General features: G+C 43.0%; 1 protein-coding gene across 1 annotated transcript in view; it reads left to right on the top strand.

The window, feature by feature from the left end:
- LOC119658254 (5'-3' exonuclease PLD3-like) overlaps positions 1-12106 on the top strand; it is a 40577-nt gene extending 28471 nt beyond the window's left edge. Inside the window, exons 5-7 of the mRNA XM_038065539.1 lie at positions 66-205; positions 10972-11134; positions 11208-12106. Coding sequence (XP_037921467.1) covers positions 66-205; positions 10972-11134; positions 11208-11456 — 552 coding nt within the window. The 3' untranslated portion in view covers positions 11457-12106. The remainder of the gene's footprint in view (positions 1-65; positions 206-10971; positions 11135-11207) is intronic.
- Positions 12107-13464: the final 1358 nt, after the last annotated feature.

The following is a 13464-nucleotide window of genomic DNA, read 5'->3' as shown; positions in this document are numbered from 1 at the left end:
TTTAAATTTCAAATTATTTATATTTCAGTATAATCATTAATTCTATTTATTTATTTTTAATGCAGATTTCCGGGCCAATGAAGCATTTTATCAAAGGAATATCTACCGAAGATGCCATAGTCAAAGCGATAAAAAATGCGGACGAGTTTATTTATATATCAGTGGTCAAATACTATCCTTTTAGGAAAGAACTGCCGGGTGTACTGTGAGTGTTTGATTTTTCTTGTTTATCTTTTTTATATAAGGTAAATCGGTTCAATGTCTCTCTGTCTGTCTGCCACACGCACTTTTCTAAGAAATCGCTGCACCTATTAACACCAAATTTGGTGAGAAAGTGGGAATTGTGAATGCCCACACATGCAGTAAGTTACACCCTTCTACGTTGAATTTAAGGGGGGCGGGGTCTTGAAACATGCAAAAGGCGGGTGTAAATTTTATAATCATGTTCGATTATTTGTGATGAAAGTTCTTTTCAAAGAGTGTTAGTTTTGACATTTGCTGGAAAAGCGGGGAGCGTGGGGGTCGAAAATGATGATATCTTTAACGGATAAATCCCTTGCTGAGGGCGAATTGCAAAAGAAACTCTCTTTCTTTAAATCCGGATAGAGGTAAAGAATCATAAAGTGCCTACTACATGTTTGCCAAGCCTTACAAAAAAAGTCTTAAGCCCAAGCGTGTGGACAGGGTATTTGGCGTGGTTGCTAGCGATTGTTGGCAATCTGGCCTGCCCACACGCTTGTCAACCATCAACAAGCAGTTGATCCGATGGACTATCGGTTTTCTGGCAAAAATTAAAGGGTGTGCGCATATGTGTGTGATATGAATAAGCGGTGGAAATGCAATGCGCGAACGAACATTGCCGACTTGGAGCAAACTCCGCCGACGTGGAATGCGCATTGAGTTGCAGCTCGCATTGCACGATTCTGGGAGTCTGGAGTTTCCAGCAGGAAAAATTATTTTTACTGCGCGGGGCTAAACTCTAAAAGTACATGGAGCAACTGCACTAGGCACGCAAGTTTTCCCAACAAATCAGCAGGATGAAGCCTTACACACCTCGATGCACATCCTGCCGAAGCAAAGAGGAAAATCTGATTTCCGACAGAATGGACATATTGGAGCGATGGGTTGAGTACATTGATGAACTACTGAACAATCAGAATATCGGCGACTTGGAGATCCTGCCAACTGAAGCCGACAGACAAATACTGCCACCACCAAGTATAGGAGAAACAGTCCGTGCAATTCTCGGCTTTAAAATCAAAAGGCGCCAGAAGCCGATGGAATTATAGCCGAATTAGTTAAATATGGAGGCGACCAGTTACACCAAGTGGTTCATCAACTTGTGCTTAAGGTATAGGACAGCGAATTAATGCCTGACGATTGGCAACGAGGCATTATCCGTCTCATACATAAAAAGGAAGATATCACACAGTGCAGCAATTATAGAGGTATCACGTTGCTGAGTACCATCTATAAGGTAATCTCGGCTATCTTGCCAGGCCGGATAGCCCCATATACCCAGAATATAATTGGCCCATACCAAAGAGGTTTCACTCCAGGCAAATCAACAACAGTTCAGATTTTCTCTGTGCGGAAAACGATGAAAAAACTGTTGGAATATGGACATCAGTTGCACCATCTTTTCATCGACTTTAAAGCCGCATATGATTGCATACCCAGGGTAAAACTGTACACGGCCGTAAGAGAATTCTGTATCTCGACGAAATTGATAAGACTGACTAGGCTGACCCTGGCCAATGTGCGAGGCCAGATAAACGCAGCAGGATCACTCTCCAGATCATTCGACATTAACAACGGTCTACGACAAGGGGATGCCCTTTTATGCGCCCGGTTCTTAGCAAGAAAAATTGCGAACTCTTGACCACGTTGCAGAGAAGAATCCTTCGAAAAATTTTTGGCCTTTACATGAGGATGGACGGTTACATAGACTATATAACGACGAAATCTATGAGCGATACCATGACCGTGAGGTTGTGAATAGTGTGAGGCTCAATAGGTTACGGTGGGCGGGTCACTTAATTTATATGGATGAGGATGATCCAGCCCGGAAAGTCCATAAGGGCAATATCTATGGTAGAAAAAGAAGACGAGGCGGACCCTGCCTAAGATGGAGCGATGGCGTAGATAAGGACGCCAGCCAGCTTTTAGGGATATCGATTTGGTGGACCTCGGCACAAAACCGGGATGTCTGGAATTCCTTATTAAGACAGGCCTAGACCGGATACTGGTTGTCGCGTCGTTGATGATGATGATGATAAACGATTTAAACGTTAATGCTTCACACTTAATTTTTCAACAAGGCAATGATCTGCAGCGCACAGCACAATCGACCACCTTATCGCTTCAGTAGTGCGGTACAAAGACGTTAGGCGGGCCTCTGCCAATATCTAGGACTAACCCCACCGAACTACTTCTGGACTGTTTTAAAATAGGTCGCCAAAGGACAGTCGGGGATACTAACTAATTGTGGCCAAATGTGCATACCCTGAAGCGCAATACTCCAGTATGAATACGAAAATCCAGGACGTACTGGATGCCTGTAAGGAGTACATGCAAAATATTAGCTTTAATGTTTCCACATAATCGTCTAAAGTCACAAAATTGATCACGCTGAAGTATTACACAAGTACAGTGAAATTTCTATTTACCGGCCACCCTTGGCGGTTATTCGCAGGCTTCCGTTAAAAGGAGGTTCCACATATATGATATAACAAGTCGGAATACCGCTTCGGATATTCAGGTTTTGTGTTGATATTATGTAAGAAACTTCAACGCACATTTTTCAATCCGAATATATTATAGATCCAAATCCAACATATTCCTTCATATTTTTGAAAACTACAAGTTAGTTTAGTTTACTGGGGGAGCCACAACTCCTAGCACTCCGGCATTGTTAGACCCATTGTACTATCGCCTATTCAATGACTTCCCGCCTACGGCGTTCGCAGGCTTTAGCGAATCTGAAAATATTCTTCAGAGGCAGAGAGTATGCAGATTCTTCATTGAAGAAAACCTTGCCAAAGTGTTTGCCGCGCAAGAGTTCAAATTTCTCCACTCGGCTGCGTGAATCCTTGCAATTTTACCCTTTAGGGTAGACTTGACAGGGGATGGTCGGATCCCAAAAGCTGATTCTGGCCCCACCATTGTGGATCCAGACCCTCGCCGAGCCAGTCTGTCAGCCTCCTCATTACCAGCGATGTTAGAGTGCCCCGGCGCCCACACCAGGAATGTTTCGTTCAGTCGGCCAAGTTTCAGCAGCACCTGATGGCAACTCCATACCAACTAGCTTGATATCTCGGGGAGGGTAGATTTAGGATAGCTTCAAGTGCCGCAGTCGGCGTAGTACTCATTGCTCCAGTAATATTTAGGCAACCAAGTTCCTGAATCTGCGTTAGCAGCTTCCTGTTGTTAGCAAACTTCAGTATCGGCCATCAGACGATGCATGCATACATCAAAATGGGTTTTTATTATGGATGTATACATCCAGTATATCCATTTTGGTGAAAGTCCCCAGGTCTTACCTATCCCATTCCTACAGCATCAGAGCAATCTGCAGGATTTCTGATATTGTTCCTGGTGCTTCCATGTTAACTTGCAGTCGAAATGTACTCCTAAATACTTGACTGTTTGTGTCAGCTGGATTTCCGCCGCTGCTAAGGTGGGTAGGATATAGCTGCCCCACCTGACGTTCCTAGTGAACATAACTAGTGCAGCCTTCATAGCGTTCACCGTGAGTTCATTGCGGAGGCACCAACTTTGGATTTCATGCAAAGTTCCATTCAAGCGCACACATACTGTGTCCGCAAACTTGCCTGTAATTATTACGGCTAGGTCGTCTGTAAACGCTTCCGCGAAGACTTTTTTGTCCTCCAGGAGCCACAGCAGAGTATCCATTACCAAGAGCCATAACAACGGAGGGGAAACCCCTCCCTGTGGGCAGTCCCTAAGACATCCTGCTTCAATAGACTTGTGGCCGACAGATACGTGGATTTTTCTCCACTCTAACATGTGAAGGATGCAACTGATTAACAGCGGTTCAATTTCACGCTGTCTTGCCGCATCACAAATTTAGGCATAATTGAAAGCACTTTCGATGTCCATGAATCCACCATGCACATCGCCTTTTCAATTTTTGCGATGAGTTCATGGAGTGCTGTCTCCGTGGATTTGCCTTTCTGGTAGGCGTGCTGCCTATAGTAAAGTGGCCACTTAGGAATGTGTGTATTAGTCTTTCTAGTCCTTTTAGCATACTGATCGGTCGAAAGCTTTTTGCGTCTATGTAGGTGGGTTTCCGTGGTTTGGGAATGAATAACACCTTCACATCAGGCCAGTTGATCGGAATATAAGTGTGTGCTAGGCCTGCGCGATATGTATTCCGAATATGTAGATTCACGGCATCCATTCCCTCTATTACTAGCGCAGGAATGATGCCATTCGGACCTGCAGACTTATATCTATGGAAGAAGTTAAACGCCTATTTTACTCGCTCCGGTGATACTAGTTTGCATGCCAGATCCCAGTCTCTCGGTTGAGGGCTTGATGCACTTGTTGACCCGAGATTAGTTTTTGGATGCTGCCTGGGAAGTGCACTCCAAGCAAATGGTTTGCCATTTCTTCATCGCTTTCTGTGTACCTCCCGTTCTGTAAACGTAAAAACCCAGTTTCAGGCTACGTTCTTTAACCAGAATCCGCTTCAGCTTTGAGGTTACCTTAAGAGAGTCCGTTTCTTCGCAGAAGTATCTCCATGATGATCGTTTAGCCGATCTCTCTAGATTCCAGCAAGCGTCTGAATCACACTTCAGAGCACGATTGAGAAGCATCCTTGTCGGTCTCCTCTGTTTTGCCAAATCCATGTTCCAGCATATTTACAGCGATAGATATTATCCTCACCCTAAACAAACAAACTGCCTATTTCCGAATACTGTACATATATATGCACGTATATAAATTGATCGTACCCATATTTCCGATTTACTTCACGCCATACACCTTGTAGAATGCGCGAAATTCACACAAAATTGCAAAGTTTCACCCCCTATAACTTTGTTAATAATAGTTGGATTTTCTTCAAACTTGACCAAATTGAGGACTATGTTATCCCTGCCAAAATTTGTACTTCTCGGATGGACATAAGGGGTTATCCGGGTAAATTTCTAAAATGTGGAAATATACTGTTATTAACTTTATTTGTGCAAATATCGGAACCGGATATATTTTGAGGCCTAGATTTCGTAGAGATGCATTACTGTGATTTTTTCACATTTTTCGGTTGGATAGGTTCTAAGAACGAGACTTGTTACACTTTTCGATGGTCATAATTTGCGCCCTCACTCTGCTATGTTTCACCCGATATCAAATATGGGATCAGTTTCGAAAAGTACGGAGCCCTTTCATTTGATACCCCACATGGCCACATTTTATAAAAAAAAATGTTGCACCCTCCATTCACATGTATGGGGAGCCCCCCTTAAACTTAACACAAAATCGCGCCACTTGCTAAATGTAAAAGGAACAACAGATTACATCCCATTTCCGAATAAATCGGGTGTGACAGACAGACATCGACTCGATTCTAATAAGGTTTTGTTTCACACATGACGATGAAATCCGCGCACGGTTGTTGGTAGCCAACAGAGCCTATTTCAACTTACCGAAACTGTTTCGCTCGAAACGTCTCACCATAAGATCAAAGCTCTTACTGTACTAGACTATGATCTTGTCAGTCCTGTATTTCTCGTGAGCCTGCGTTCTCAGCGGCAAACTGTGTCTGGACTTCCTTACTAAGGCAGGCCTAGACCGGATACCGGTTGTTGGACTGCTGCTGTTGATGATGATGCTACGCAATATTTCTACGCTGGTATGAGAAGAGGTCTTGAGTAGCTTCGGACAACTGAACACTACCATATGCGTGTTCACGCCGAAATACGGATAGTTAGCGGTATTTGTTAAACATTCAAGATATGCCAAGCCAGTGATCGGAAAAATAAAGCGCGGAAAACACGCATTTAGTTATTGTTAATTGCCCGGAGCTTCTAAAATTTCTCCACAATTCTGGGACTGCAATATTAGTGAGAACCTTCAGAATTATAGTCGCGTGTCATTAGGCACTCGCAAAGCCCACGACGACGGGCGCAGTGAACGCTGTTTCGTTTGCTTACGAGTGTTTAACTATCAGGGCATGTTCAAAATCCTTTTAAAGAATTAAATTCATTGCAGAAGGAAATTTCGAGCTGAGCTTTCTTGAAATTGTAGTCACTTCTATGATTTCGTCTCTCCCAGAACTACATAGCGCAGATTTCAATACCTTCCCTACTGACAAGAGAACTGTCAAACTAACACTTCGACCACGACGACCTACCAGCAGAGATGGGTTGTGGAGAGCGCCGTTGATAAAAAGTAAAGTCACCATGAGGACCGCGGGTAAACGCGATCGCCACAAGGAACGACACAGGAAACTTCGATAATATCCCATTTCAAGCTAAAATTACTTCATGGAACGTCTTTTCGAATATTGGGAAAACATTCCGGCCAAATGTATTTAACGTTTGGTTGAATCCATCTTACTAGCCGCTGAAAGCTGTATATGATGCTAAAAGTCTTCATACCAAGTATTAACTAGTATTTTTTTCGAGTTTTTAATGTCATTATTACGATTTTATTATTAAAATCGGTTCAATGTCTGTCTGTCTGTCTGTCGCACGCACTTTTCTCATAAACGGCTATACCGATTGACACGAAATTTGGTGAGAAGGTGGAACCTGTGGACCCCCAGACATGCAGTGATTGATATCCTCCTACGTTGAGATTGGGAGGGGGGGGGGTTACTATACATGTAGAAGGGGGGTGTAACAATTTTTTTCACCAAACATAGTCAAGTGGGGTATCAAATGAAAGGTCTTAATTAGTACTTTTCGAAGCCGGTCTTAGTTTTGAGATTTGTTAAAAAGGCGGGGAGTGGGAGGGGTGGAAAGTGATGATTTCTTTAACGGACCCATTCTCACAAACCCTCCCAAAAAATCTGAAAAAAGTGATGAAGCTCTCTCTATATGGTGCCCAGGTCTGAAAATACTCTCCATATCGATATCTGTTCAAATTAAATTAATAATAGTATATAACCATATTTTTGGGAAAATTGACTAAAACCCCCCTGGTGGTGGTCAAAGGGTAGTATAGGTCCCGGGGCGAAACGTGGATTGGTACCCACGATGGAGCATAAAACCTGGGAAATGCCTGCTGAACCAACACCAACAGCTCTACTACCAAACCCTATCTCCACCTCCACGTGGTGACCGCTGGGAGCTCTTTCTTAACGAAAAGCTGCAGACGGAGAAGGATGAAGGCGAGTCTCCCGCGCCTAAAAACGGGACAAATTGTACAAACTGGTCCTCCAGGTTGGGGGTTGGGTAGGGCTGACAACCCTACACGGAAAACAACCGTTACGAAGCCACAACAGGAGCCTCGGATAGGATGGATATTAAAACGACGGACCCGGCAACGACAAAGGAACAACGATTTGCGCATTTTCTCATGGAACGTGCGCTCCCTGTACAGAGATGAAGCTGATAAGCAGCTAGCCGATACCCTGTCCCAATATAGGGCTGATGTAACAGCGTTGCAAGAGATGCGATGGACAGGGACCGGTTTCCTGGAGAAGAGCCACTACACCATATATTATAGCGGCCATCCAGTAAACCATGTGCTCGGAGTAGGTTTCTTAGTCAGCCAAAAAATGAAACCTGCTGTTATCGGCTTTGAAAGTATAAGCGAACGGCTATGCACTCTGCGCTTGCGAGGCAAGTTTAGAAATATAAGCCTCATAAACGTTCACGCCCCTACAGAGGAGACTGCAGAGTCGGAGAAGGATACCTTCTACGAGGCAGTAGAAAGAGCCCTCGAAGCCTGTCCCAGATATGATATCAAAATCATGCTTGGGGATTTCAACAGCCAAGTAGGGAAGGAGCCCGTATTCAGGCGATACGTTGGCTCCCATAGCTTACACGAAAAAACAAATGATAACGGACTGCGGACTATTCAATTAGCAGGGTCACACGAAATGGTTGTTGGAAGTACCTGGTTTGCGCGGAAAGCGGTCCACAAACATACGTGGGCCTCTCCAGACGGGACCACTTTCAACCAAATTGACCACGTGTTGATCGAACGCCGCCACCTCTCAGCCTTGATGAATGTCAGAACATATAGGGGGGCCAATATAGACTCGGATCACTATCTCGTTGGCATGGTGCTCCGAGCTCGAATAACAATACCACCTAGAATCCCCTCTGACAATCAGGTGAGAGTGAACACTGAAGCCATCCACAACACAACCCTCCGCGACACCTATAAGAGGGAAATGGATGCCGCAATAACCGCAGTCAATAGAGGACCTGGAGATGAAGCATCAACTAATGATCTTCACAACCACCTGAAGAACGTTATCATGGATACGGCCACAAATATACTTGGCCCCAGCCGCAAAAGGAGTCGGAACGGCTGGTTTGACGATGAATGTAAGCTAGCAACGGAACGGAAGAATGCCGCATACCGAGTAATGTTGCATTCTCAAAGAACGCGGGCACGCGCAGAGACTTATCACGAACTCCGTCGAGCGGAGAAGCGACTTCACAGACGGAAAAAGGAAGCCTGGGAGAACCAACAAGTCTGTGAACTAGAAAAGTACAGGGAGCAACCGCACCAGGCGCGGAAGTTTTACCAACAAGTCAGCAGGATGAAGCCTTATACACCTCGATGCTCATCCTGCCGAGACAAAGAGGGAAATCTGATTTCCGACAGAATGGGCATATTAGAGCGATGGGTTGAGTACTTTGATGAGCTACTGAACAACCAGAACATCGGCGAGTTGGAGGTCCCGCCAACTGAAGACGACGGACAAATACTGCCACCACCAAGTTTAGGAGAAACAGTCTGTGCAATTCATCGGCTAAAAAATCATAAGTCGCCAGGAGCCGATGGAATTACAGCCGAATTGGTTAAATATGGAGGCGACCAGTTACACCAAGTGGTTCATCAACTTGTGCTCAAGGTATGGGACAGCGAATCAATGCCTGACGATTGGCAGCGAGGCATAATCTGTCTCATACATAAAAAGGGAGATATCACACAGTGCAGCAATTATAGAGGTATCACGTTGCTGAGTACCATCTATAAGATATTCTCCACTATCTTGCTAGGCCGGATAGCCCCATACGCCCAGAACATCATTGGCCCATACCAAAGAGGCTTCACTCCAGGCAAATCAGCAACAGATCAGATTTTCTCTCTGCGGCAGGCGATGGAAAAACTGTTGGAATATGGACAACAGTTGCACCATCTGTTCATCGACTTTAAAGCCGCCTATGATAGCATAGCCAGGGTAAAACTGTACACGGCCATGAGAGAATTCGGTATCCCGACGAAATTAATAAGACTGACTAGGCTGACCCTGACCAATGTGCGAGGCCAGATAAAAGCAGCAGGATCACTCTCAAGACCATTCGACATCAACAACGGTCTACGACAAGGGGATGCGCTATCATGCGTCCTCTTTAACCTGGCCCTCGAGAAGGTGATCCGTGATGCTGAGGTGAATGCAAGAGGTACGATCCTCTTCAAGTCCACCCAACTACTGGCCTATGCTGACGATATCGACATCATGGGAAGAACCACCCGAGACGTTCAAACTGCCTTCATCCAGATCGAGCAGGCGGCGCGAGATCTTGGGCTGCACATCAATGAAGGCAAGACAAAATACATGGTGGCAACGTCAGCACCGAAGACGAATCAACCAACAACATCAAACCGCACTGGTCAAACACAAGCACGAACAAGAATAAGGATAGGGGAATACAACTTTGAGACCGTTGACAATTTCTCCTATCTAGGGTCGAAAATCACAACCGATAACAACTACGATGATGAAATCCGCGCACGGTTGTTGTCAGCCAACAGAGCCTACTTCAGCTTACAAAGACTGTTCCGCTCGAAACGTCTCACCATAGGGTCAAAGCTCTTACTGTACAAGACTATGATCTTGCCAGTCCTCATGTATTCCTCGGAAACTTGGGTTCTTAGCAAGAAAAATTGCGAACTCTTGGCCGCGTTCGAGAGAAGAATCCTCCGAAGAATTTTTGGCCCCCTACATGAGGATGGACGATTCCGTAGCCTACACAATGACGAAATCTATGAGCGATACCATGACCGTACGGTTGTGGATAAAATCCGGCTCAATAGGTTACGGTGGGCGGGTCACTTAATCCGTATGGATGAAGATGATCCCACCCGGAAAGTCTATAAGGGCAATATCTATGGTAGGAAAAGAAGACGAGGCAGACCCTGCCTAAGATGGAGCGATGGCGTGGGCCAGGACGCCAGACAGCTTTTAGGGATATCGAATTGGTGGACCTCGGCGCAAAACCGGGATGTCTGGAGTTCCTTATTAAGGCAGGCCTAGACCGGATACCGGTTGTTGCGCCGTTGATGATGATGATGATATTATCTCCAAGTTTGATCAAAATCATATCATTACTAACAAAGTTACTGTAGCTCAAAGTTATCTTTACCGTGTACACTTACAGCCCGAAGTACTGAATCTAACATGTTAAACGCGTACACATAACGGGCTACCTACAAATGGGATAGTTCTACACTCAAATATACTCACAGAAGAAGCAAACAAAACCTTTCATACCTGAAGCGCCCAGCTTCCGGTTTCCCGACTTGTTTGGTTTTTGCCCGAATTTCAATTTTGCCTGAGAAAATAGAGTCGCTTTCCTAATCCTTCCTCAGCAAGGGTTTTATTTTATTCTTTTTCGTTGATTTTCTTGGCGTTGATCTTACAGAATGTAGGGTACCTTCTTGTAAAAAATAAAATACATACAACTCCTCTTACGCCCTTTCCGAACCCTTATGTAATTTTGCTTACTGTATATATTGTTCAATTCCGTCTATTTATAGATATTTGAAAAAGATTCACGAAGCCCTGCTTGGAGCTATAGAAAGACAAAACGTTTCTATAAAACTTTTAACTTCTTGGACAGAAGGCAGAGATGAAGAAGAACAATATCTCAATTCATTTCAACGATATGCACAGGAAATTACTGGAAGGAATTTTCAATTGGTGGGTAAAGATAACTTTGAACCGTGTAAGATATATTTTTTGGTATCACAATTTCACTATTCATTTATTTCAGAGAAGATTTGCCTTTCCTAAGTTCTCCAACAAGAACGCTTCTACAGATCATAACATGTTCCTGGTGACCGATAATACAGCCTTCATTGGTATATCGGATTGGAGCGCGGACTATTTTTTTGATACGCCAGGGGTTGGGTTAGTTCTGCAAGAAGTAAATCGGACGAGTAACCAAGCAAACCAAACAATCAGGGCCCAACTTATAGAGCTTTTCCAGCGGGATTGGAACAGTCGGTATGCATTTGCTTAAGGGGGAAACCAAATTAAAAGGTTTTTCAGAATCGACTTTTTTATAACAGAGATCATTAACTTGCTATCCTAGACTATTCTGTAAAAATTACAAAGTAAAATTGGTGTGTCTTTAGGTTTTATGAGCATGGAGTCGAACGCTTATCGGGTGCACTTTCACGCTAGAGCGCCCAAAATGTAGAAGCTTTATGTCCTTACTTAATCTTGCACCGAAATGCAAATAGCGTATTTATAAATAACTAGCTGACCCGGTAGACTTCGAACTGCCTCAATCGATTTGTCAGCTCGAACGATAATATTATGGCTATCAGATGGCATCCGATCCAATGCTATTTTGAACATGTTTACTAAATTGTTATTCTGATGCAGAAACATTTGTAATTCATGGACAATGGTTCTCTTTACTCTTGGATTGTGAGCACAACGATTATCAACTTCCACATCTGAATTGCCCATAAAATAAATTTGTAAAAATTGATAATCTGCATCAGGTACTGTGTCCCCAATAAGTGATAAATTTGTCCTTGTATCTGTAATTTGTAAAAATTTGTCGATTAATTATTTCCGATACATACATTTTAGTACATGTTGAATATTATAAAAAATATTATATACCAGAACCTTGAAAGTGGGCATGAAATTGTCCTGTATAATATGTGTAGCGCCAAATGATATCATCTGGAAACAGCTGTTATATTTCTGAATGTTGGCCAAGAAGTGCTTAGAATCATTTCCGATCCCAGAAACTAAAGATCGTAAAGGATCTGGTGGTGGGAGCAATTGTGGCAATTTTACTTTGCCACCAGCACAACATAATCCAGTAGATTCATGAGTGTATTTTAACGCCTTACAATATTTACAAATTATTTTCATTTCCCCAATTGTTACCGATTTGTCAGCACTATAATCAATTGCCGAATCATAGTGCAATGCAGCTCGTACAAGAATCACAGGAGCATTCCGTCTGCGGATTCGATCAATTTCATTATGTCGTGATTGCTGTTGTTATGTTTGATGTGCACGAACTCGTTGCATTCTAGGCCTATCTACTTCATTATCACTCACTAAATAACACAATTCTGACATAGCAATACGACTATTTTCTTGATCTGTCTCTCTCTGGTCATCAGTGCGGTTAGCACGTGTGGTAGCTCTTCGCACATTTGATTGACTGCGACGACCGAAGTCAGGTCGTCTTCTCCTCGGCATCGTAAATTGTAAATAATCAAAGTGAGAAAATTTTTCGCTCACTTAGCAGTAAAGTGTCACAATCGCAAAATATCAAAAAAAAGAGCACATTCACTGGAATGTCACTATCACAAAGGATCGCCAAAGTAAAGAAAGTTGCCGCGCACTCATAGATATCGTAGCACAATATCGTAATACTTCTTTCCGTGTTCTAAAGTGCAAGAGGATGGATTGACATATTAGTTGGCTGTCATATCTAATGTCAAATATTATCGTTGCATTCAGAAATTTAATTTGTAACAAAACTTAATATCTAGTCTAGGTCTAAGTAGTCTAGTTTGGTCTTGAAATATTTATGAAAATTCAGAGAAGGTTTAAACGGTGAGAAACAAAAATACTAAAAACAGAAATTCTATTTTCCAATACAACATGTTCTGAGCTGTGAAACATTTGATGTCTTTTGTCTTTTTAGAAATAAAAGATTGTCACTTGGTTATAATATGAGGTCCGATGAACATAGTGAGTGATTGAACTTTATTGAATATCAATAAAGTTCAAATTGACTCTAAATTTTATTTAGAAAAAAACGTTTATATGGGAAGAAGAAAAGTGCTGTTTTTAGGGTTTTACCGGCAATTATTCGAATTTTTCTCACCTTTTAAACCTTCCCTAAAGCTCCACGAACATTTCAAAACCAAGATAACATAAATACGTTCAGCCGTTCTCGAGTTTTAGCGAGACTAACGAACAGCAATTGATTTTTATATATAAGATTGGCGTTACTCCTTTCTACGAAGTCATTTGGATTTGTTGTAACTGTG

Source organism: Hermetia illucens, chromosome 5 (assembly GCF_905115235.1).
Source record: "Hermetia illucens chromosome 5, iHerIll2.2.curated.20191125, whole genome shotgun sequence".
Lineage (NCBI taxonomy): Eukaryota > Metazoa > Arthropoda > Insecta > Diptera > Stratiomyidae > Hermetia > Hermetia illucens.
The sequence above is the reverse complement of the archived record's forward strand: the minus strand, read 5'-3'. Positions and strand labels throughout refer to the sequence as shown.